Source organism: Drosophila virilis, chromosome 6 (assembly GCF_030788295.1).
Source record: "Drosophila virilis strain 15010-1051.87 chromosome 6, Dvir_AGI_RSII-ME, whole genome shotgun sequence".
Lineage (NCBI taxonomy): Eukaryota > Metazoa > Arthropoda > Insecta > Diptera > Drosophilidae > Drosophila > Drosophila virilis.
This window is the reverse complement of record NC_091548.1, coordinates 1,152,718-1,177,055: the sequence shown is the minus strand read 5'-3', so window position 1 is coordinate 1,177,055 and position 24,338 is coordinate 1,152,718. Positions and strand designations below refer to the sequence as shown.

The 24,338-nt window shown below is 36.6% G+C and overlaps 2 protein-coding genes and 2 long non-coding RNA genes across 13 annotated transcripts; 2 read left to right on the top strand and 2 right to left on the bottom strand.

Annotated features, from left to right (window-relative positions):
* Positions 1-1,147: 1,147 nt before the first annotated feature.
* gw (trinucleotide repeat containing adaptor protein gawky) lies at positions 1,148-9,798 on the bottom strand. 3 transcript variants are annotated; one of them, XM_032434274.2, is made up of 10 exons: positions 9,713-9,798; positions 7,430-8,157; positions 5,087-6,621; positions 4,665-5,015; positions 4,311-4,595; positions 3,884-4,065; positions 3,685-3,826; positions 3,429-3,625; positions 2,659-2,920; positions 1,148-2,251 (listed from the first exon to the last, which is right to left on the bottom strand). In XM_032434274.2, exons 2-10 carry the CDS (start codon positions 7,911-7,913, stop codon positions 1,508-1,510), a joined length of 4,182 nt encoding a protein of 1,393 aa, XP_032290165.1. In that variant the 5' UTR covers positions 7,914-8,157; positions 9,713-9,798; the 3' UTR covers positions 1,148-1,507. The 3 variants fall into 3 exon arrangements, with proteins under 3 accessions (XP_032290165.1, XP_032290164.1, XP_070066794.1); XM_032434273.2 differs by having other exon boundaries at positions 3,429-3,616; XM_070210693.1 differs by lacking the exon at positions 9,713-9,798 and adding an exon at positions 9,210-9,356.
* Positions 9,799-9,828: 30 nt separating this feature from the next.
* LOC26531656 (uncharacterized) lies at positions 9,829-12,322 on the top strand. 4 transcript variants are annotated; one of them, XR_011417068.1, is made up of 4 exons: positions 9,921-9,935; positions 9,993-10,015; positions 10,170-10,421; positions 10,479-12,322. It is a non-coding gene; the product is annotated as an uncharacterized lncRNA (long non-coding RNA). The 4 variants fall into 4 exon arrangements; XR_001449684.3 differs by lacking the exon at positions 9,993-10,015 and having other exon boundaries at positions 9,829-9,939; XR_004303476.2 differs by lacking the exon at positions 9,993-10,015 and having other exon boundaries at positions 9,900-9,935.
* Positions 12,323-12,979: 657 nt separating this feature from the next.
* Eph (Eph receptor tyrosine kinase) lies at positions 12,980-23,742 on the bottom strand. Of its 4 annotated transcripts, none has more exons than XM_032434259.2 (14): positions 23,549-23,742; positions 22,127-22,565; positions 21,962-22,041; positions 20,814-20,994; positions 20,272-20,757; positions 19,309-20,199; positions 19,052-19,228; positions 17,666-17,683; positions 16,901-17,029; positions 16,736-16,831; positions 15,176-15,546; positions 14,651-14,797; positions 14,260-14,589; positions 12,980-14,191 (listed from the first exon to the last, which is right to left on the bottom strand). In XM_032434259.2, the coding sequence occupies exons 2-14, from the start codon at positions 22,371-22,373 to the stop codon at positions 14,087-14,089; spliced, it is 3,258 nt and encodes a 1,085-aa protein (XP_032290150.1). In that variant the 5' UTR covers positions 22,374-22,565; positions 23,549-23,742; the 3' UTR covers positions 12,980-14,086. The 4 variants fall into 4 exon arrangements, with proteins under 4 accessions (XP_032290150.1, XP_015024004.1, XP_002059713.2 ...); XM_015168518.3 differs by lacking the exon at positions 17,666-17,683 and adding an exon at positions 17,287-17,334; XM_002059677.4 differs by lacking the exons at positions 17,666-17,683; positions 23,549-23,742 and adding exons at positions 17,287-17,334; positions 23,286-23,522.
* LOC116650496 (uncharacterized) lies at positions 15,986-17,330 on the top strand. 2 transcript variants are annotated; one of them, XR_011417069.1, is made up of 3 exons: positions 15,986-16,000; positions 16,713-17,108; positions 17,205-17,330. It is a non-coding gene; the product is annotated as an uncharacterized lncRNA (long non-coding RNA). The 2 variants fall into 2 exon arrangements; XR_004303470.2 differs by lacking the exon at positions 15,986-16,000 and adding an exon at positions 16,067-16,649.
* Positions 23,743-24,338: the final 596 nt, after the last annotated feature.

The following is a 24,338-nucleotide window of genomic DNA, read 5'->3' as shown; positions in this document are numbered from 1 at the left end:
CAAAAAGAAAAATGAAAAATATATCAATTTTATGAACTATAGTCATGCTTTAGTATTTATAAATATATATTTGAAAGATCGGACCGTAAGCACAGAAGTTATTCAAGAATGGATTTGTTTTAAAGGTTGGAGCAAAGTAAAGCACGCACAGTCGCTACACAGCTTGTGGAGTAGTGTGTATGTGTATGTGTATGTTTGTGCATATATGTTTATAACACATACTTGGTAAGAAGGTATTAAACGGCAGTTGTGAGCTGGACACGTGGGATGAGCTACGGGGTTGGGGGTATATCCTTGTTAAGTATGCGTGTTCGTACACAGTGTGTGCTCAATATATATATCATGTAAATGACCAATTTCCACATATTATAAAAACAATTTAAAGAACAACATTTAAATTTTTGGTGATTAATTAACCATTGATTAAATCATACAGAAGTATATATACATCAATGTTTAGTTATATATTTTTAACTATTTAATATTTGTTCGGTTGTTCTACGTTCTATTGAGAGTCATTTTGCTACCATTTAAGTTCAATATTTTAAGTTCAATATTCAATTGAATGTAGATTTACTCATGCAACATATATGCCGATATAATTAGGTTTCCCAATTTCTGGTGTCCAAAAACATATTCAAAGGCAATTGATTTTCTAATTTACTTCATTAGTATTTTATTGTGAGCTAATTATGTATGTTTAACCGAATTTTTTTTCGGTGGGAATGCTTTAGTGAAAGCAAAACCGTAATTGATTATAACTTCCTATTATGTATATAACACAGGTAATTTTTTTTGTAGTTTTTGTTGTTCCATATATTTTTTTTGGATTTACAAAAAATAATCAAATTTTCAACTCATGAGTTGTTTTGTTTTTTCATACTTGTGTGTGGGACGACGACACATACTTAATCAAGCAAGAGATGCACATTTGTCTTTATATATTGTATTCACACATAAATCACGTGCATATATATATATATATATATATATATATATATCGGACTCTTGTGCTGCCATTCAAATTGAAAGTCAAACTGTACGTTAACTTTGGGAATCCGGATACTGAACACTTGACTTGTATATAATGGAAAGGTAATTGTGTAGGCATGTGTGTGTGTTTGTGTTAAGTATAGGAAGTAAATAATTCAAGTATCAAGTATTTCCAAAGTATTTTTTGTATATAGATTTTGTCTTACATATACAGGCCCTAAAATCTATGAACGATAAAGAAAAATAAATCTACAGGCATACAAAATTCTAAGTCCATTCGTTTATCAGTCGATCCACTTTATGTACCTTTTCTCACATAACATAGTTGCGCTTTCCATGCTGAATCTAGTCCGTGTGTGTGTACACACTATGTTGTGTGTGCGTGAGTGTGTGTGTGTGTGTGTGTGTGCGTGTGTGAGTGAGTGAGTGAGTGTGTGTGTGTGTGTGTGTGTGTGTGTGTGTGTGTGCGTGTGTGTGTTGATTCACAGAATGCTATGCCATGGTCATCATCAAATTAATCATCAACTATGGAACAAACGAATTGAGATATATAATCATAATCTGCTTCCCTACCGGCTGGTCGATTTGGCCCCTGCTGTAGACCCTGATTTTGAGTACTCTGACGCCACGTTGAGTTGCCGCCAGCTGCAGGTGTCACATTGGCAACATTTGGCTGTCCACCACCAGCAGATGAATTTTTGGTATTGTTGCCACCGTTACCACTTGGCGGGGCACCATTTACAGCCGTGTTCATATTGCTTCCGCTGCCATTGTTGTTGCTACCTGTACTGCTGCTGCCAACTGATCCGGATCCGACGGAATTGCCGCTGCCTCCACCGCCGCTTGCATTGGTGGCTGCTCCGCTCGTTCCGGCTGCAGTCGATCCACCGTTGCCGCCGGTTCCATTGCCGTTGCTGCTGCTGTTTCCGCCAGATATGGTCGCAGCACCAGAGCAGCTATTGGAAACGCTGGCGCTTATGTTGCCGACGCCGCTTCCATTGCCAACACTTCCCGCCGAGTTAGTCGAGGAGGGCGCTTGTGGCAAATGTTGCAGTATATTCTGGACTTCATTCTCGCTGGGCGATTCAGCGAATATTGTTGTGTTACCGAGCACACAATTGTTAAGGGCCATTTGTGCTTTGTTAGCTTCCTCCCGCGTTGTATATTTACATAAGGCAATTCCTTGGTTTAGATATGGGTGGAAACTAACAAGGGGACCATGTTGCATACACAAAGTACGTAAGGTAGAGCCGTCAATCTGAAAGCATTGGGTATTATATTATAGGTTATTATATTATTTTATAAGCAAATAAATAGTCGTATCTCAATTAAATTGACCTTCGGCATAGATTAATTACAGATCGATCTACAAAAAATATACGTCTATTGTATAAAAATATTTGGTAAAATCGAAGCCTAACGCTCATATAAATATTTTTCTGGTTTACATTTTTAACCATTTGAGTGGCACAAATAAAAGAAACCACGAAAACCCATAAAATAAAACCATGAAAAGCCATAAAATAAATACATAGCCAAAAATTAGAAATATTTCAAAACTATCAATAATGTAATATTATTAATTATTAATATTAATATTTTTGATAATTATTAATATTATTATAATGATTATTATTATTAATTATTTATGAGATCTTAACATACCTGAGCATTTAGATTTTTCAGTAGCAACCAACTAGAGTTCCAGGCAGCATTAGCTCCAGTCCAAGTTGTATTAGTGTTGGGAACACTACGATTAGGAAGCCAACCATTGGAGTTCCCGGCCACAGTAGGAGATGGTGTCGTGGCTGTAACGCCGCCCGATTTGTTTGTGCTCAACCCAGGCGGAGGTCCTCGAGATGAGCTTTTGTTTAGAGGACTTGTCCAGAGTTCTGAGGTGGCACATTGTTGACTGTTGTCTGACCAACTATATATATATATACAGAAATTTGTGGGTTTAAAGCCGTTTTTTTCATCGATTTTCATACTCATTCTTGTTTATATACACTTATTTAAAAACTAGTTCAAATTTCAAATTTTATAACCAAATTATTGCTCGAAATTCGCGAAATTATGTTTTATAAACTTTCCATGCACCAATTTTATTTAACTTTAACATAATTTTGGAATAAAAAGACAGACCTTTTTGACTAAGAGTCTACTTTGGATGGAAAATAGTTCAAAATATATATATATACCTATGATGTCTCATACGTCTACGTCTATTACATTATAAATTGCTTAAATAAGTTATAATACCCTCTATAGGGACCTTGAGGAAGAATTTTATACAATACAAAAATAAAATAAAATAAACTTAAAGCTGATGAGATTTGAAATACCCGACAAATATGCCAAAAGTGTTTTCAGTGGAATTAAACAGGAATCTTTTCTGAGTAAAATGTGATTAGCTAGGGAGGTAAATATGTAATTACCTAGGAAAATTTTGGTTTGGATTGAAACTCCACGTTGACGACGATAAACTTAGTGGCGGCAGATCAGTCGGAGAGTTCTTGCCGGTGTTGGCAAAAATATCAGCATCTTTTGGCGTCGGATTAATGGACAATGGAGATCTAGCTACGCTGCCAGGAGTTATGCTTGGATCATCTTCAATGCTTTTGATCTGAGAACCCTTAAAAATCAACTTCTGCTTGGGTAGTTATTGGAAAGAGTACGCCAGTCTACAGTTACCTTCCACGGCTTGCCTGGCTCAAACTCCTGCACCAAGTCGGTATACGCAGCTGCTGTCGGTGCAACTGACCAGTCTTTGTTCTCGTTATCAATTGAAGGATCTGGCCAACCGTCTCCAATATTGCGCCCAGTTGACCAAGTACTACAAAAAAAAACAATTAATTTATTTATTTATAAATAATAGCATTTGTTTACTGACCCATCGTTTTGTAGGCCGAGCGGGCCCATGTTGCTTGAGTTGCTAGTTAAATTTTGTTTTGTTGTGCCCGGAGCTCGTGAAAAATCAGTGCTGTCCGTAGCGATGGTATCCTTTTCTAATACTGGAAGCTTCCACTGATTCAAGCGGGACTGCTGATTGGGAGCACCCTGATATCCACTAGGCTATAATTAAACGAATATACAACACATTATTTTATATAGTTTAATATACGATATGTGTGCCCACACATATATTTATTATATGGTCTTAAATAATTTCAAAAGAAATCATATATAAATTATAAATGCGTTCTGTATACGGACCAAAAAAAAAGTATCATACTTTCGCTAGGATTCAAAATTAAATTAAGATTTAGTTCGAAGGCTACAAACTAATCGACCGACTTTCTAACTAATTGGGTACGCACCTTATTAAGATTCAGCTCTGAGAAATTTCCTTGAAGGGTAGTTATTGCATCATGATTTCTTAGATAGTCATTTCCAGAGTTATTTATGTGTCCGGATGGATGTTGCTGCTGCTGCTGCTGTGAATTTTGTTGCAAGTTCTGTTGCTTTATATAAACAGCCTGTTGTGCATTTATTTGGTTTTGTAAATTTTGTATCTGTTGTTTGTATTTTGCAATGGTTACATTGACAACCATGGGGTTGGCGTTGCTGCCCCGAGAAAGAGATTGTTGCGCTGCTTGAAGATGCTGCAACATAGACAAACAAACAATGAATCAATTGCAATCAAATCATAATTGAAGAGAGTAAATATATACCTTTATACTGCTGAGTAGTTGGTTTAATAAATTTAAAGTATTTTGTGTCAGAGGCTGCGTCAAAATTTGACTGGATATAAAGCCGCTGTGGATGGCCAATTGAATTTGCTGACCAAGTTGGCGAATGTGCTGACCAGATGGTTGATTATTGGCATTTGATGCAATATTCACCGCCGGGGCAGGACTCGATGCGTTCTGGCAAAATGCAACCGATGCATTCGCATTTAACGACTGTGGTCCACCGATTGCAACGTTGTGCGGCCCACCTTGATTCAAATATTTTTGAACCTGAAGAACAGCCATATTCGGGTTATTGCCAGGTGTACCGCTCATATTGGTCATTAGGTTGTTCTGCAATAAAAAACGCGATTTTAAATAAAAAACTGGCAAATGCTGATAAATATTAAAAGAGAGCTGTTTACCGGAGGGAATGACATCGATGGCTGTGCGCTGCCAACGGGATAACGTTGTGGGAATCCGCCCGTATTTGTCGTATTCGAGTGATCAGCGTAGGAACCAAGTACCTCTTCGTGACGGCGCCAACCTTCCATTGCCAGAGACGAATTGGGATTTGCCCGGAGCATTTCGGCTGCCTCCTCAATATTCATGTTGGTACTCAGTAATGCTCTTTCGACGTCCTCCTTTTTGAAGCCGTTCTCAACCAATAGTCTATATTGCTTGCTTTGCTTAACCATATCTGTGTTAAGGATGCCAACACCAACATTAATGCCAGCGATTTTTTGCTGCTGCTGCTGTTGCTGGGATTTTCCAACAATGCCACCATGTGGCCAATCCGATGACAAATCGCCGCTTTCCACATTGCTTCCAACTGTGTTCGCGTTGCTCCAACCAGAGGATGCGCCGCCTGCTGCCGGCAATTTACTCTGTTTATTGCCCCCCCAGCCGCCGCCACCGCCGCCACCCGAAGGTGAATCACTCCACGAGTTGGCATTTGCTCCAATTTGTGCAAGTGAAGTGCTCTGTTTATCATCGACCCAGTTGTTGCCTGACAAGGCGGTTCCGCCAACAACGCCAACATTGTGACTATCATCGCCCCAAGAGCTTACTTGAGCATTTCGACCGCCACCGACGCCGCCGCCGCTATTATTAGAATGTACCCACATGGCACCGGCATCAGGTTTGCCGTGCTGGCCGCCAACAACTCCGCCGGGTCCAGGAGTGTTTGCCAGGCGAGACTGAGGCCCAACAACACCACCACCGCCCATTGAATTATTGGGATTTCCGCCGACTGGAACATTGCTATTGCCAACGATACCGCTGCCGACGATGTTACCCGTTGGATTTTGGGCTCTCATTAAGTGACTCCGGCTCATTGAGTCTGTCATGTCCTTCCAGTGGGCACCGCTTCCAGGTAAGCGCGATTGTTGTCCCCACAGAGAGGTACCGTCATCATAATTGGGAATATTGCGACGTTGTGGTGGGGGTGAGGGTTCCTCCCATCCAGTGATTTGCTTGGAAATATCCTTGGGGCCACCAACGACGGCCTGTGTGGCTCCCCATTGTGCCCCGACATTACCGGATACGGAACCAACACCGCTTGGGCCAATATTTGAGCTTGCGATATTTGACCCTGTTGCACTAACAACGGGGCCGACCATTTTGTTAATATTCTGAATCTGATTGTGAGCAATCTGAGGATGATGTCCCCACATTTCGGACGTGCCATTTAGTCGACCAGATATGCCACGCGGATCACCACGTATCGGATCCCGAGGATCAATCATGCGCAAGTCACGCGGATCTCCTGTTGGTGCGCCAACACCACGCATTGTAATTGGTTCACGCGGATCGACGTTTCGGATGTCCATGGGACCGGCTCCAGCCAGCGGGCGCATATCTCGAGGATCACCCCAACCATTGCCAGTACTGCCGCCAACACTGCCGCCAGCTCCACCAACCGTTCCACTTACAGCCAAATTGTTGCCACTATTTCCACCTATATATGAGACAAGGTTTCAAAATGCATCCAATCACAACAGATAGCCAACAATGAAAAATATAAACGAGAAAGAAGGGCTATCTTTGGCACGCCAAAGATCTAATACCCTTGCAGACCCAACCTTTTCATAATGCTCATAGTGCTTTGCCCCTATCTAAGAAGTACCGGGAAAATAGTAAATGCCGATTTTTCATACAACTTAATTTTCGACCGATCGTTCCTATGGCAGCTATATGATATAGTGGTCCGATCCAGCTGGTTTTCACATATGTGCTGCGTGCAACAGAAAGAGGGAGCTCTGCAAAGTTTCATTAAGATAGCTTTAAAACTGAGGGACTAGTTCGCATAAAAACAGACAGACGGACGGACGGACAGACGGACATGGCTATATCGGCTCGGCTGTTAATGCTGATTAAGAATATATATACTTAATGGGGTCGGAGATGTCTCCTTCTATGCGTTACACATTTCACGACAAAATTATAATACCCTCTGCAAGGGTATAAAAAGATATAAAAGATCTTTGGAATTTGTATAAACTACACTAGAACCTTGTGAAATTTCTAGATCTTATTAATACCGAGATATCTATGTAGTATATATTAAGAGGGCTAGATCGTTTCCGATTTGGATGTTGATTATGGAGTCCGACATGTTTCTTCCGCACCAAAACAAATATACCCTTTATAGCCCAGTTACAGGGCATACAAATCGAGTGAAGAAAACATTTTTTTTTTCGATAAATTTTAAAATAGAGATATGAGAATTTGCCTGAGAATAAGTGAAAATAATTGATATTACTTACATACGGGAGCCACGGCAGGCAGGGCTCCTGTTGCCGGCGCATTGTTATTTCCAGTCGAGTTTAAGGCAACTCCGACTCCAACACCAACAGCAACAGCCTGTCCCCATTGGGGACCAGCAGCGGCGCCAACGCCAGGCGCATTGGCACCGACTGCAACACCAGACGTTGTGCTATTGGATGACTGACCCGTCCAAACGCTGGTGCTATCGGCGCCATCATCGTCCTCGCCCCAAGTTCCGCCCAAATTTGATGAAGGCGTATGCCCCCAAGATGGCTTTGGCACTTGTTGAGCGGGTGGCTGACCGCCGTTTCTTAAATTCGATTCCCACAAATCGGTGCCATTGTTAATGTTTGGCTTCCACATTAGCGGCCCCCCCGATGGGTCCTTATTGGCCGGCTCTGGTGAGCTGGGCACCTCCCAATTGGTATCCTGATTAACGTGCTGGCATCCCCAGCCATCCTGAGAGAAAAGCGCCTCGCGCATCGTGTACAACTGTTTCAATTGATGTTTAGCTGCACTAGCTTTTGGCGCATTCCTATTTCCAGTTCCGACTAGTCCTTCATCGACTTTGCCGCCATCGTCATTGTCATTAAATGAACTCTTACGGCTATTGGTAATAATCTTGTTTTCAATGGTTAAACTGTTCTTGCTCTTTTTTAAGAACGATATTTCACTTATCGTATATTCCGAAAACTTCCTCTATTTATGATTGTTGTTTATATATTGCCTACGAAAAACGGTATCAATATTAATGTAGACTAATAATTAAATTCGAAAGTATTACAAAGATTCATAGACGATGCGATTTAGGTATATTTTATGAAAATCGAATTGCTCAAAAGGTAATTATTACCTGTCTGTATAAGTGTGTGTGTCGAAAGGGTAAGCAAATTTCTCGTGAAAGGTACACATATTTATTTAAATATCTTAATAAAATTGATTAACAACATAGTCTCCGTACGAAGACACAAATTTTTTATCCACTTAATTTGCTTCAATGTTGATTATATTATTATTTAGATTTGAGATACATTTTACAGTTAATGAAAAATGTATACATATACGGATAAAGATGTGTGTGTGTGTGCCCGTGTATATAAACATACTTGACAACTCTGGTCAGTAGTCATTGACGCAATCACCCTATTTAACTCTGTACTTTTGTTCACTCACACATTTGCAGATACATAAAAACACACTCATACGCACGACGAATCAACAAATATTCTATACTATATACACATGAACTTATACAGATTTTCATACACATACACAACTTATATGCGGAGCATCTAGAAGGCATTTCAAGTTTGCATGTATTTTATTTATTAATAATGTACATTGATGTTTCGATAGGTCAACATGTGCATAGTTAAATTTTACATCGTTGTATTAATAAATGTACATTCACCTAAAAATATTAACATGCAACATACAAGATTTGACAAAAATAAAGCCTTAAATTGCTTTTATCCTGTTTTCTGAACATAAATAAATCGATTAAAATTAAATTTTCTGCACAGATATGTCTAAAGGCAGATACATACAAACACATGAATGTATGTATGTTTCTAAAAGCCAAGCCACTTCGACGATTTCACAAAGTATGTGTGTATGTATTTAGGTTTTCATGAACATCTGTATGCCAAATTAAATTCTTGCTTTACACAATGTCCGAAAATCCCGGAAAAAAAATAGTTACACTGCATATTGATCTTTAGTGTTTTCACATTCGTTATAAAAAATTAATATACCAAGCGGGTTTAAGCAAATAATTACTTTCTGGTGAAACAATTTATCACTCCACACGTTCAATGGGACGGGAAAATTTATCTGTATAAATGGCTGCTCCCGCAATGTTGCCACCTAGCCAGGTTTTATTCAAACCAAATTTTATAAACACTGTTCATATATAGCACACTAAAAGTTTGCGAATTCTTTACAAATATCTGGACAACTACTTGATAATTTCAATGTAAATGCAGACATTTTGAATTATTTACACTTTTTTCATTATTGTCTTATATAAAATACCTAAAACGTGGCAACTCTTTGTAGGAGCTATAGCTATTTCTTTCTAACTTACAGACATAAAAAAGACAAACAGATGCATACATTTTTATGTATATATGTACATGTGTAAGACTTTAGTTATCCATGTCGTGTCTACGCGCTTTATAGCGTTCTTACTTTAGTACCATAACACACCCACAATATACTAATAAAATTATATGTAGAAACTCAAAATATATTACACATTTTCATTTAATTTGAATTTTTACCTATTTTAAAACGCACTTGTGCCGATACGTTGCTCTCGCTCACTCTTTTTCTGCGAATCTGTGTGACCATAAGCGGCCAATGCAAAATTACTCAAGGAAGTATAAGAATAAAACAAGGAAAGCAAAATAAAAAATACTAATCGATTTTATTTCTGTAGTTGAGTATTTTTCAAATAACTATAACTTCAGCAGAGTTGTCACGTTTTAATTATTATCATTTTATGTATGTAAGTCAATAATATAATATATAATAATAATAATCGTATAAAAACCCTATTAGAAATATCAAGTGTTCCTTCAGAGGTATTTAATTTATTTATACCGTATATACATGAAAATTTGGATTTGATTAAAACTTGACGGAAGTGACAACATTGCAAGAGTTTTGTTTGCTTCTTAAATAAGTTCTGTGTGTATAACAAACTGTATTTCAACATACTTCTTGCAATTATTGCAGCCGGGAGTAATTTTTTCCATTATGACCAACAACAAATCAGTAGCTGCCAAATCGAGCTGACCTACCAGAGTTGCCATATCATCTGCTGCCGAATTGGAGATCACAAAGAAAGCACCTCATATAACTAATCGGTAAAGCCGGTGGAGTAATAGCAGAGCTGACGAATAGATCATCAAACAAAGATGATAGCAACGGACCATTTAAAGGGCTCCTTGGATTTTCTCTGGATATGTGAGCTAGCCAAAAAGAAATGTACGTTTTGTTACTTTTGGCTTTATTAATGACTGAAATCGTCTGCTTCCTTACCAGAGATTGCTTAAGGCACTTGGAGCTGCATCAAAGCACAACGCCTCGCCAAAAAAGGACGAGGGATTGCAGCCGTTGGTTTCGGATTTGACGCTTTTAAATGTAATCTAACTAAACCTTACTACAATAATATTTACCATGTGCTCAATTATCATCAATTGCCGTTGTTTTATCCGATTTGAAATGCGACTTATTTGAAAACAAATTTGTAAAGTATGTGAAGCACAGCTAATTAAACAAAAATTGGATTGTCAAATCCCATCTCTAAAAATAATTTTGAATCATATTTAAATTGTTCCATGCCATAACTAACAAAATACATTCATCTCCATATACATAAGTATAAAACTGACCTGACTGACTGATTGGTAAATATTGCCAAATATCACGTTCTTCGCAGAATGTAAGCTTCCTCTGGAGAAATTCCGTTTAAAGATTTTTTGAGCTAAGTTTGAAGTTGGAATATACTTATATGTAAGCGTGTTTATACATAAATACGTACATACATACGTACATGCATGATTACGTACATATATATGTGCGGATACCTATATTCATATACGCTGCATACATAGATATTCATATATACATGTTTTGTTGCATACATAAATATTTGCATGCATACATACATACATGTGTACATACATACACACCCCCTCCACCTCCTGCGCCAATGACTTCTCCACACGCCTTTGGAGCCAAAGTTTCCTGCCTTGTTAAATTTCAACAAAGCCTACTTGAATTCTTGAGGAGAATGAATCAACGAGGAGAGCACTGTGTAGAAATCCGTTTTATTTAAATTTGTAGCACAGCGACAAATAAGCTTGTTCTGCGTTTGGTATTAGAAAACAATCATGTTTGGTGACAACGCACAGCCCAAACCGAAAGAGCTAGGAAGTTGAAATTTTCACTGTAGTTCCCTTATGTGATGAAGGTGTACGTTAAGACGGGGTTTCGAGAAATTTAACTTGCAAGTATGGAAAAATCGCGTAAAAGTTTGAATGAAACATTTTTGTTTACCATCCGATCCGCCTCAAACTCAATTTCAAGGTTCTTCTTTGTTCAAATCCATTTGAGGAGTGCTTTACACTTTTCCAAAAATGACTTCCTCCTTGGTGGAAATGGGGTGATGACGTTTCGCTTACACATTTTTTGCTGATTCAAAGATTTTTTCAGTGCAAATTTAAGTTTTTTTACATAAAAATTTAATGAATACGTGTTATAATTTGGGAAATCCACTTGCAACAGTAGTAAATTCGCGGAAAATGTTTGTTTTAAAGTTGTTTATTTATCGTCCGATCAGTTTCAAAATAATGATCGAAGCTTTTTGAGAACATTTACTTTATGCGTGCACGGGCAAGGCCGGTATGCATAACTGCATACACTAACACACACACACACACACATATACACACGCCATATATATATATATATATATATATATATAACAGAGGCCAACGACACCAGCTCCAGATGCTGATATAGCACTGGGCCGGATGTTCTTACGAGTTAACAGTGGTCAGCAAAATGCAATATAACACCAGCCACATATGTTGACATAGCTCTGGGCCGGATATTCTTGCACGACGGCAGCGCACGAGGCGCAAGCTAAGCATTCTAGCGGCCGTTGTGAAAAGCACACAATAGCTTAGGTAATTTTGAACAATCTTTTGTAAAGTTAGTTTTTAATTCAGCTTTCACTGAGCCATATCGGCCCAGGGACTTCGCGCTTAAATTAACTCACTCACTACGGCGTATCGGCCTAGTGTTTTGTAAACCATAATTAATTAATTGATTTTGTGTTTCTTAAATAATCAAATAACCAAAATAAAGTCCTATAACGAAAATCCGCGAGGACCTTTTATTTAAATATTAATTTATACATACATACACACATATATAATATCCCTTGTATAAAATATTTGTATTTTTTTCCTGACTGAATGACTCTGGCTCTTAAACATTCTGAGATCCTTGCGTTCATGCATACGGATACCTCGACAGACAGACTGCATTCGAGAAGCTCTGAAAGAAGGGAATTTTTTTCTAGTTGTATTCTCATCGCCCAGCGCAAGAGTTGATTAGCATCTGAAAAAAATGCATATTAATTATGTTACAAATTGTATCATAAAAATGAATACCTATTTACTGCTGATGTAGTGTTTATTTGCCAACGATCCGCGCCACGCTGGAACTGGCGGGGCGACCTAGTCGAGTAGCTCTACGCTGGACTAGATGAGTGCCTCGACGTCACGGGGACGGTGATGTTGCGGGACGAATTATGCTACCGATAATTTAGTGTTAGGTATATTCTAAATAGTGAGAGGCCAGATATTTTATTTCATTCGTTTTATTTAATATCAAATCTCGACAAAATAAAAAAATAAAAAAAAGGAGAATAATGATTCGATGTACCATTAAATGCTTCCAGATTTGCTGGAAAGGGGCTTCACACGGCCCTGCTATAAAATTACATTTAAGCAAAGATATTAATCAAATTCGAATTGATCTTTAGTGTTCGTTTTATTGGATTTTCGGTTCAAGTTTTGTGAACTATATAAAATGAATGGTGCTACAAATAAATTACATGGGTATGCAATGTATAAATAATACTTGTTAAAGTCCAAATTTCAAGATATAATCAACCTACGATAAATGCAATGCTTTCGCTATTTAATATAAGTACCTAGGTATATAATGTTATATATAGGGCAGTTTTCCACTCTGGGACCAAGAGATATTATTTAAAATTAATTATGTACTCGTACGTGATGTATATAATAAAACATTTGTCGGTTATAAAATATGTGTGCAAAATTATTCGATAAGTTGTATATATATGTATATACATGTGTGTATATGCTCAATGTATACAATTGTTAATGCTTAAACGAATCAAATTGATTTCAGCCTCAAGTTTTAAAAGGCATATGCATCTGTCTGTTTGTTTGTATATTTCTATTTGTATGTATATTTCTTCAGTTTATATATATTTAACACATTTTGTAAATTACTAGATTATTTATACTTCGATTTTTGTAATTTTGTCAGAACCTTGCATATACATATACCCATACACATATACAAAATAATAATAATAAAGTAAATGTTTGCAAAAGCGCAAGTAAACCACGAATTCTTGAGAATATTAATTACAAGTGAAAACGGAAGCTAACCTGATATTCTCACTTACATATATAAAATATAAATAAGTATAAAATTGCTTTAGCAGGCCTGCATGTCTATCCTTGTGTTTATATTTATATATATATATGTACTTACATTTTAGTAAACTACAAAATGTACCTTATATTATGTAAATTGTATTTTCTTGTGTCTCGTTCACGTTTGTGTGTAAAACAACTTTATGGGTTGTTGGTATGAAATTGCTGCGCTCATGCTATGCTCTGTTTTTTTTGAAAATTGCGTTTTCTCAAACCGAGTGTTAAATGCGAGCATAAACATTACTATTTTACTTCTTTGTAATAAGCTACTTTATATCGTTTTCAGCCAAGTCGATTCGTTTATTTCGACTTGGTCGTTGATTTCGCAACATAGCATAAACGCAATTTATACATTAACTTATGGACATATCTTAAAAAATAAACTGCTTAAATTATTGTATCCAGCTGCCGCGCTTGGTGTAAAATCTTCTTTTGATGTCCTACCAAAGTTATACCCATATCCGATAGCAGTTGAGCTGTTAATCTTGAGATCTATAAACATAAAACCAAACTTACCTTAAAGTTTCAGTTTAATAAGGGTGTTGAGAGTAAACACATACCTGTTGAGCACTCACTAAATTAGCCTCTCTAAAGTGTTGACTGTATCTTGACATTTTAATATTTTCTAGCCATAGATCAGTACTAATGAAAATGTTATGACCTCGTTGGGTATCCAAAATATGTGAACTATCATTTTCTGGTGAATTTCGGGTCGTTAACAGAGATTGCGGCTGCCTGGCCAAATTATCCAGTGTCGAGACAATACTGGCAAATGATGGCCGATGTGTCCTCTGCTTCTGCCAGCAATCCAACATCAGCTGATACAGAGCCTCGGGGCAATCCATCGGGGCTGGCAACCGATAGCCCTTCTCAATACTCTTTATAACATCCTATGAAAAGAATCACATTTGTATATATTTTTCATTTTCACTCGCGATATAGAGTACATACCTGATTTGACCAGTTCCAATAAGGACGCTCTCCATATGACATAACCTCCCATAAGACAACACCATAAGACCAAACGTCCGATGCTGAGGTAAATTTTCGAAAAGCTATTGCTTCCGGCGCTGTCCAGCGTACTGGAATTTTGCCACCCTGCAAGAGACAGTGTCGCAATTGAAATTGAAACCATAAAAATAAACAATGCAAATAAACTGAAAATATATTGTGCTCTTCACATTATAGTTAACGGAAAGCCGAAAGTCTGCTCTTTGACCAAATTTCAATATATTGTATTGTAGTCGGATGTTCAAAGTAAATGGCTTATATATTAGACTAGTTTGCTAACGGATAAACGAACTGACAGACATGGGTTAATCGTTTAGGGTTTTGATAGTGATCAAAGTTATATATACTTTATGGGGAAGATGTCTCCCATATACATTTCAACACAAAACTAGAAATTGGGCTTCATATTAGTTTGATCGAATTGCATCTATTGAAGAAACACATTTAATATTTATTAAAGCTTACCCGAGTCGTATAGGCGTCACTGGCATTTTCGATTTCGCGCGACAGACCAAAATCGGCAATTTTGCAAATCAATTGGGCATTGACTAGCACGTTTCGAGCCGCCAAATCGCGGTGAACATAATTCATATCGCTCAGATATGACATTCCGCTGGCAATGCCACGCAGCATCACAATAAGCTGTAGCGTTTGAAATTTTCCATCGTTGACGCGCAAAAATGTATCCAGGCTGCCGTTTTCCATATATTCGGTTATAATCATGACTGGGTTGGAGCGCGTAACCACACCTTGAAGGTAAATAACGTTGGGATGATCGAACTGTCCCATTATCGAGGCCTCCGTTAGGAAATCACATCGAGCTTTCTCCGAAGACCCTGCGAAAGGTGGAAATGCTATAGATAATACATAATAGTCACAATGAACTCTTATAGCCACTGTCCACTGGTTTAAGAAATGTCACATTTTCAAATTTCACATATTGGTGTTCCACCGGTGGTGTTCTTTAAAAACAGCTAATCGAGTTTCTTTGTTTTATAGCCTCTGTCCACTGAATACATTTCTGGCACATTTCCTGAAATGTCACATTTTTGACAAATGTGTGAAATGCGCCCTGTGCATTTCCCCATAAGAAAAGACATTTCACATATCTTTAAAAAAAGGCAAATTTTTCAGAAATGTGTAAATTCGCCCCGAACATATCGTGTTTTTTGCGATGATTAATCGAGAATTCTTTCGATGTTGTGAAAAATGATAAAGTATCGTAAACATAAAAAGCTGATATATCAACGAAGGCAAGCGGCAACATTAAATAAGAAATTTAGAATTAGAGTAAGCCCACAGATTTTAGAATTTAAACATAGCGAAATCTGGAAAAGAGTACCTAAAATGGAGCCCTTGCTTCGAGAGCACAATTTTTGAGATTTGGAAGAAGAACTTTACGGCGCTTATGTAAATTAAAGAAACTCGATCAGCTGTTTATTCTAAGAAGCGGTTCTTTTGCCACTCACATGTTACCGACAACCGGTGGAACACTAATATGTGAAATTTGAAAATGTGACATTTCTTTAACCATTGGACCAGTTACAAAGGCGCCGTTAAGGTTTTCTTCCAAAACTCAACAATTGCGGTCTCGAAGTAAGGGCTCTATTTTAGGTACTCTTTTCTAGATTTTGCCATGTTGAAATATCAGCTGTTTATGATTACGTTACTTTACCATTTTTTTATAACGTCGATAGAAATCTCGATTAATCATCGCAAAAAACAAGAAATGTTCGGGGCGAATTTGCACATTTCTGAAAAAAATGTGCGTGAAGTGTGTTTTCTTATGGGGACACGCACAGAGCGCATTTCACACATTAGTCGAAAATATGACATTTTCTGAAATGTGTTCAGTGGACAGAGGCTATTGGCGAACTCTAGCTTATTTCGACTCAGCACGTCGCCCTGATAAAGAATATATATGTATTTACATTATGAGGTCAACCGTTGGGCTTTTAGCGCCGTAAAACTGATTAAACATATTTTTGAATTTTGTTTTCAGAGCTATGAAAATTGGAATCGTACCCGGTTTCAATGTCTTGATTGCCACGTCAATGTCCTGGACGAAGTTTGGTGGAATTTTGAGCCGACCGCGACACACATCACCGAATTCTCCGCCACCTTAAAAGTCATAGTTTCAAAGATTTGTATTGAAGAATGTATCTAAAAATAGTGCAAGGTAGTATTTACCAATTATTGCTTCAATTGTAATATAATTTGCATCAATTTCACGAGCAAATTCCCTTATTGCCTGGTTGGGATCCTCATAGGTGTGAGGATCCACGTAGCTCCGGCTGCTCCCAAATAAGGGGGTCGTCACTGGAAAAGCAAGAACAGGAAATTGAAAGAATTAAGCGACAATGATTTGCAAAAAGTATGCATACGTATGACAAGCAACGTAAGTATATAACGTATAAATAAAAACATTTCTTATAAATATAATAACAATATCAATATATGGATGTAAATATAAAAAAGTCGATTTTGGTTTCAGTTAAATTGGTTACTTTAGAAACCTTTAAGGTTAACCCACACCATAAAATCAAAATGTGAACGAAAATAAACAAATTATATACCATTTGAATGTAGAGTCTTGACAATTGGAGTTGTATCCATGGCATTTACTAAAAGTAAAGATAAAAACATATTGATCACAGGTTGAACAAAATTATATTTAAATAACAATAAGCAAAAACTGATATGTCCAGAAATTTGATAACCTCTGTCTGACCAGCGGAAACAATAATCTGTATTCAATTAAAGAGTTCTACTTTGTGGCAAAGAGTAAATAAATTATTTCCATTAATTTAAACGCATTCGGGTATAAATTAAGTAAACTTATTTATGGATGTTCGTATTTTCTCATGTATGTACAAAATTGGATATGTTTGTATTATTTACAAATTTTATAAATTGTATATACTTTGTGGAATAAAGAGTTAAACAAAAACTTACTATATGTCACAACGAGTCCTTAAAATGAGATCGGGGTTGGTAATAATGGATAGGGATATAAACAATTAGCATGTGATTATTGTATTCATTTTATTTCTTCAAAGAGGAGAGAATCTTAAGCTTACACACAACTTACAGGAAATAATCAAATGGAATCTGAAACACCGCATCAATATTTTTTTGCCCCCAATATTTAAATTAATTTTTATACTCAACAAATTGATAATCTCTATATATAAAACGGTTTGTCCGGACTGACTGATTGGTGAACAAAGCAACATCCCAAATCGTAAGGTAGACGTTAAGACGGGGTTTCGGGAAATTCCACCCGTAAGTATAGAAAAATCGCGAAAACGTTTGTATGAAACCTTTTTGTTTACCATCCTACTGGCCACAAACTAAATTTCAAAGATCTTTGCTCAAATTCATTTGAGGGGTGTTTCGCACTTTTCCAATAATGTACTCCTCCTTGGTAGAAATGGGGGTCAAATATTTGGTGGATGACGTTTCGCGCTCATATTAATTTTCAAAGCTCTACATGAAAAATGAATTTTAAAGTAATTTTTTGAGAGTTTTAAGTTGTGTCCGATTTGCATCAAACTTATTTTCAAAGCTCTATATAAGAATACTAGCGGGTATAGCCCGACCTGTCCCGTGGCACTTATGTTATAAAATCAATGTTCTCGAATAGCTCAGTCAGTCAGTCAGTCAGTCAGTCAGGACAAACAGTTTTATATATGGAGATAATGAATACGTGTTTTAACGATTTGGGAAATTCCACTCGAAATAGTGGTAAAATGACGGAAAATGTTTGTATGAGAGTAGTTTGTTTACTGCCCGCTCAGTTTCAAAATCATTTTCAAAGCTATTCGAGAACATTGATTTGATAACATAAGTGCCACGGGCAAGGCCGGGCTATACCCGCTAGTGAAATATAAATTACTATATTCGATGTTTTATTTATGGAAGCTTGAATACAGCGTAAAGTGTGAAACACTTAATTCGAATTCGAAACTTTACGCACCACATCTTTGAACTTCTTTCCAAAAAAGGAAAAATGGATTTCACACCTCCAAAGAATTTAAGCAAATATCTATATCTTGAGTTAATTAGTTTTATATCAAGCGTCTGTCCATCATCAAATTAAGGACTTGTATTAAGATTAAGCAAGTTTAAGCAATTAATTACTGGAGATTTTTCACTTAATGGAAGCCATTTTCCATAATCGGAAAGGATTCTATAAAATGCAATGAAGCCTTTTTTCCAATTCCAATAGATGGAGTGTATAACAAGTTAAATCTCTTGCTTTAGACTATACTTTTCCGATGATTTATAGATTTCAGACACGTTGTCCTATTAAAATATTTAGATAATGTTCAAACTTACCTTCATTACTAGCGTAATCCATTGGTAATGGCAGATGATTCGTGGACTTTTTATCGAGCTCGTCTTGATGTTTCGATCTCATGAAGTATACAGTTGCAACGATAAAAATCACCAGGAAGAAAACGCCCGTCACAATGGCTCCAGCAATAAATCGTATTTGCATTGAATCCTCATAAACTAAATATAAATGAATTGTCAAGTCAGAGATTTATGTGTGCAAAATATTAAATTAATATAAGCATCAGTCATTAAATTACCTGAACCGACAGATTGATGGGTCTGGGCATAGACCATATTGCTGTAAGACCCAAATCCATTGATTGTTTTGCAACGCACTTGAAATCCGTATTCAGTATTTTCCATCAGATTATCGATTCGAGCTTTTGTTTCCTTTGTGCTTAATGTTGTTTTATTAATAGCTTCCAATTCGGACTTGGGAAACCAGCGCACTTCATATAGTTCCACGGGAGCATCACTTTGACCGGGCTTATCCCAAATTAGGTCGGCGTCTTTGTTAGTAATAGCTACTACTCTTAAATTGAACACAGTTGATAGCATAACTGACTCCGTAGTAAATACAATTTCGGCATAATTTGTTTTGATTTCGCTAAGATCTAGTTGATAGGTGTTGCTGTTAGAAAAACTAGAATTAATACCAAACGGCGTTTCGCTGTTCAAATACGTTTCGTTGGCAAAAGCTCCGTTCTCTACGAGATGCGAGACGCCATTTGTCGCATGAATTTGTACTGTATAAGTGGTAACCGGATCAAGATTAGTGAGTGTTATTTTTGTCTCATTAAACGTGTCCGTTGATGGATTGAACATAACATTCGCGTTGCACATACTGCAACGTATTTTATATACGACATCAGTGCGATATTTTTCTACTCCATTTATTAAAAGCGCATCTTCTTTTGCGGGAGCTGTCCATGATATTATTGCGCTTGTTTGGTCAACAAATAAAAGGGTGAGATTCATGGGTGCTCCAGGCGGCCTATAACAAGGCATATGTCTTCCGTCTGCAGGATGCCTATAGAAACCTGGCATGCACTTGCACATCGGTGATCCTGTTTTGGAGCTATTTGAATTGGGGGGGCATGACACACATTTACGTACTTCTGCGGATCTAAATGTCCCAGCCGAACACTCTGAAGTATATATATATGTATAAGGTGTAAGTGTATTTTTATTTCATGCATAGATTGAACAGTTCTACTAACCTGTACAAGTGTTATTAACATCATTTGGCTCATAGCCGGCCTTGCAACGGCAACCGCCCGTAAGAATAGTCCATTTTCCATCCCCTTTACATAGGTAGGTTGGTGCCTCATAAGGCTCTGCGTTCTCAACACATGTTCCATTTTGTTTCTCAATTATGGTTATCTCTCGGCCGGTGGGTGTCTCGTTAAAATGGGCGAAGTTCTCGGTAACAGCTGGACACGTTATATAGTAAACTTTTACTGCCAAGACGCTTATGCAAGCGCCTTGGTCGCGGAACGCAAAATAAACACCCTTTTTGCTAACAGCTATACTCTTTACTTCGGTATTTATATCGACATCTGAATTTTGATTAAAGCGTCCTTCACCAGCCGCGATTCTAGCGATAAGTTTATAACTGTCAGTTTGCCATGGTGGAGGCTCTCGAGTTGCTGCATCAAATTCGTAGAATAACAAACTGAACGTTTCCTTGCAGGACAAGGCATTTCCTACAAATTAAATATTGTCAAATTGTTGAAAATAGAAAATATTACAAATTACTTACCTGGAAATAGCGAACAGTCTCGAATCGTAAACTGTATTTCTATATATAGCCGGTTAGCAGGACCACGGTCAATAAATGGCGACCAAAGCCAATTGTTAACATTATGATAGGCAACATCACAAACCACATAACTCCGCCAGTTAATGCCTTTTACAAAATCTGTAAATGATTCCTCTACCCACTAAATCAAGAGAACAACATAGAAATGCAATACGATTAATATATGGTTTGTTTTTCCTTCTCAATTTTAAATAACAAATTTAAATCATGTTTTCCGAATTGCAAATATAATTTATATAATGTGTTTTACACCAACTCAGAAATGCATTTTCTACCATAAATATATTGCTCTAATATTTATTCATTTTAATTAGTTTAAGCCCTAGATTAAATTTAAATAGCCCGAAAGATGGTGCAGTTCATAATGAAGATATAGATGTTATTGAAGCAAATCAAAGACAATAAAAATACGAACTTGGAAACAATAACGAAATCGGAACCCTTGCGCTCTCACAACTTAAAGAGCCCGAAATTATAGCTTAGCTCAAATTTATGTTAAAATGTTTTGTGTACTGAAATTTTAGTCTGTAGAAATCCGTATCAAAAGGGCTGTACTTAATAAATTATTTTGCACAACATACAAAATATATTGGTATTATTTCACTAGGTAATTAAACCTTTGTTCCGATTCAAATTATTCCCCAATTTTGGAATTAAAACACATAAATAAACTTTAAAATATTTTTCGAGTTGAACATAAAAATTTGTGTTATTAAAAATAGTGTTACTTAACAAATAATCTCTAATCTATTAAGTAAATATTATGTAAAGCTACATAAATGATGTTAATATTTCACTCTGGCATAAACGATACCGATTTTCTACCAAAAACCTCAGTACGGAAGATATTTAAAGAGCGAAAAGCCACACTGAATATCTTGTGCCATAATTAAATGTATGCGCCTCACTCAAAGTAATGTTAATATTGTTGTTGTTGTTGTTGTTGTTCTTTAGCACCAACATTGAACTGGAAATTGCTGTGTTCAAATTAGCATTTATATAAACTTTATTTAATCGAAAATTTCTCATTTACGGCCCTTTAACAGGTAAATAATTTATTAAGGGGATACAAAAATTTGTATACATACGCCTGGGGTTTGGGCCTGCGGACCGTATGGGTATCTTGTCCATTCTAGAGTAGCCTCCCTTGTTGTGTCCAACAAAACAACTACAAATAAAAAAACAATATGGATGTTAGCTAATTCATAAAAACAGATTTGAACTAGACGTTCGATAATTCTTAAATAACTTACCTTGATCAGCGTTGGCAATATTTAATTGATATGCAATGCATATTATCCATATCAACTGAAAAATTGACAATTTACTGAGCTGTCGAGACTCACTAATATTGCACTGCAGCGGCATCGGGTTCGGCATTTGAGACTGTTTTATCTGCACTGAAAATTGTGTGCAAGCGGCTTTATTTTTGGATAAATCCGTATCATGACAATTTTTTGTTATATCGTGTAGTCGGAAGCTGTAGTGCTTTGATTGCATTTCTTATTTATGAAACTCTATGACACTCTGTATCCTACAAATATATGTTCACCTCGTTACGATTATGCAAAACGTATCCAAGTTATGAAATTTTTTTAGTCTGCTTTCGATGCAACGAATCCAATGAATGCATCTCGATCTTCGTTCAAAAATATTTGCATATCTTGCAACTTACACAGCGTGCAGTGCGTGCTGTTGGTAACAAAATTATATGAATATTAATATATTTAGAAATTTATTTGATATTGGGATATATCCCAACCGTGTTGTGTGATATAGAGCCTAACACTCAACGCGTGCGGAAGTCACACTTATTTTCGACCCTTCGTTCCTCTGGAAGCTATATAATATAGTAGTCAGATGTAAATTAGATGTTGCATAGATTAAGGCAACACAGTAAAACTAATAAATGGCGAATCTGCTCAAGATACATTGAAAAGCAAAAAAGTTATTCATACAAGAACCTACTTAGCTATGGTAGCTGCATGATATAGTGGACCGATCCAACCGGTTCCGACATACATATGTACTGCGTGAAACAGAAAAAGGGATTTATGCAGTTTCCTAACGATAGCTTTAAAACTGAGAGACTAGTTCGCATAAGTACAGACAGATGGAAATGGTTATATCGACTCGGCTGCTGATACCGATCAAGAATACATATATTTTATGCTGTCGGAGATATCTCCTTCCATGCGTTACATATTTCGAGACAAAATATAAAACCTTTTGCAAGGGTTCTATGATTTATGATCAATCCTGGATTGTTTACAATTATAAGTTAGCCAAAAATTTAGTGATTTAGACCAAACACTTTAATTTGCTATCTTTGCTGGGAAGATATAATAAAACTCACTATGAGCCTAAAAGTTCTTTTTTAAAATTAGTTTTCATTTATTATTGGCTACATACCATTGAAATCTTACACACATATCTATAAAAACGAATATGCACAGATGAACATTAATGTGTATGTATGAACGTATAATACGACTTATTCCCACTAAGTTGCTAGTTATACTTTCAATTATTGAGTTCCAAATTGACTTCGGATTACTATATATGTTAACCTTATCACGGACAAAATAGTTCTTGAGTTTTTATTGGAATTTTGTATACTAAAAATTCACACGCGACACACACATTTTTATATGTATATGTAAATAAATACATACGTATGGGGTGTATGTGTTAATGGACTCATTCGCAATTTCAGCCCAATTGCTAGTTTATTTTAATATAAAGTTTACTTTTTTAGATTTATCACTTATAACCGCCTAATTTTAAGTTCTTGAGTTATATTTGTTTTTACTTTTGCTGATGCATATATGCATATGTACATATAAATCTCTAAAAAAAAAAGCGACAGTGTTGCCACACTGGATACTTTTCAACATTGCTGAGTAGACCGCTTTCTTGTGTTTTCCAACATTACAAAATTCCGCATGCAAACGATAGCTCGTTGCTATAAACACCATTTTATCGATCAGTACTCGACAATTGTTTCTGCTTTGAGCCATCAATTTAATTAAGATATAATTTGAAACAGGTCCATCTGACAATCGGAAAGATTTTGAGAAAATTATTTGATTGAAAGCCAACCTCAAGTAGTTTGTTAAAACGTCTATGGAATTGTGAGTTCCTTCCGGAACTAAAATACTTACATTTAGTGTTGAACAATTTATTAGAGCAAAGGGCGGGAACCATGCAATTGGGATTAAATGAGGATACTCATAGGTAATCGACTTATTTAGACAAAATCAGGCCAGCGTCAAATGTGTAGCTTTTAAGAATCCAAGCAGGAAATCATTTCTTGTTGTTACAACTCTGTATTTAAATCTATATTGGTGTGTTATTCAAAAACGTAAATAAATGTATTTATATGTGAGTTACTCCGGCTCCGGACCCAAGTTCCAAAAATCGATACTATATCACCGTCGCTAATTTGACACACGTCAATTCGTT

What these genes read in the sequence shown, in the direction of transcription:
- gw (XM_032434274.2), bottom strand. Translation starts at nt 7,913, where the DNA reads ATGCGCGAGGCGCTTTTCTCTCAGGATGGCTGGGGATGCCAGCACGTT. An exon ending in GCCTGCCGTGGCTCCCGTAT is followed by an intron (nt 6,622 to 7,429) that starts GTAAGTAATATC and finishes TCTCATATATAG; the next exon opens with GTGGAAATAGTGGCAACAAT. An exon ending in CTCGGCCTACAAAACGATGG is followed by an intron (nt 3,827 to 3,883) that starts GTCAGTAAACAA and finishes TTTTTTTTGTAG; the next exon opens with TACTTGGTCAACTGGGCGCA.
- Eph (XM_015168518.3), bottom strand. Translation starts at nt 22,373, where the DNA reads ATGCAATCAAAGCACTACAGCTTCCGACTACACGATATAACAAAAAAT. An exon ending in AATCAAGACATTGAAACCGG is followed by an intron (nt 15,547 to 16,735) that starts GTACGATTCCAA and finishes CACCTTTCGCAG; the next exon opens with GGTCTTCGGAGAAAGCTCGA. An exon ending in ATTGGAACTGGTCAAATCAG is followed by an intron (nt 14,590 to 14,650) that starts GTATGTACTCTA and finishes TTCTTTTCATAG; the next exon opens with GATGTTATAAAGAGTATTGA.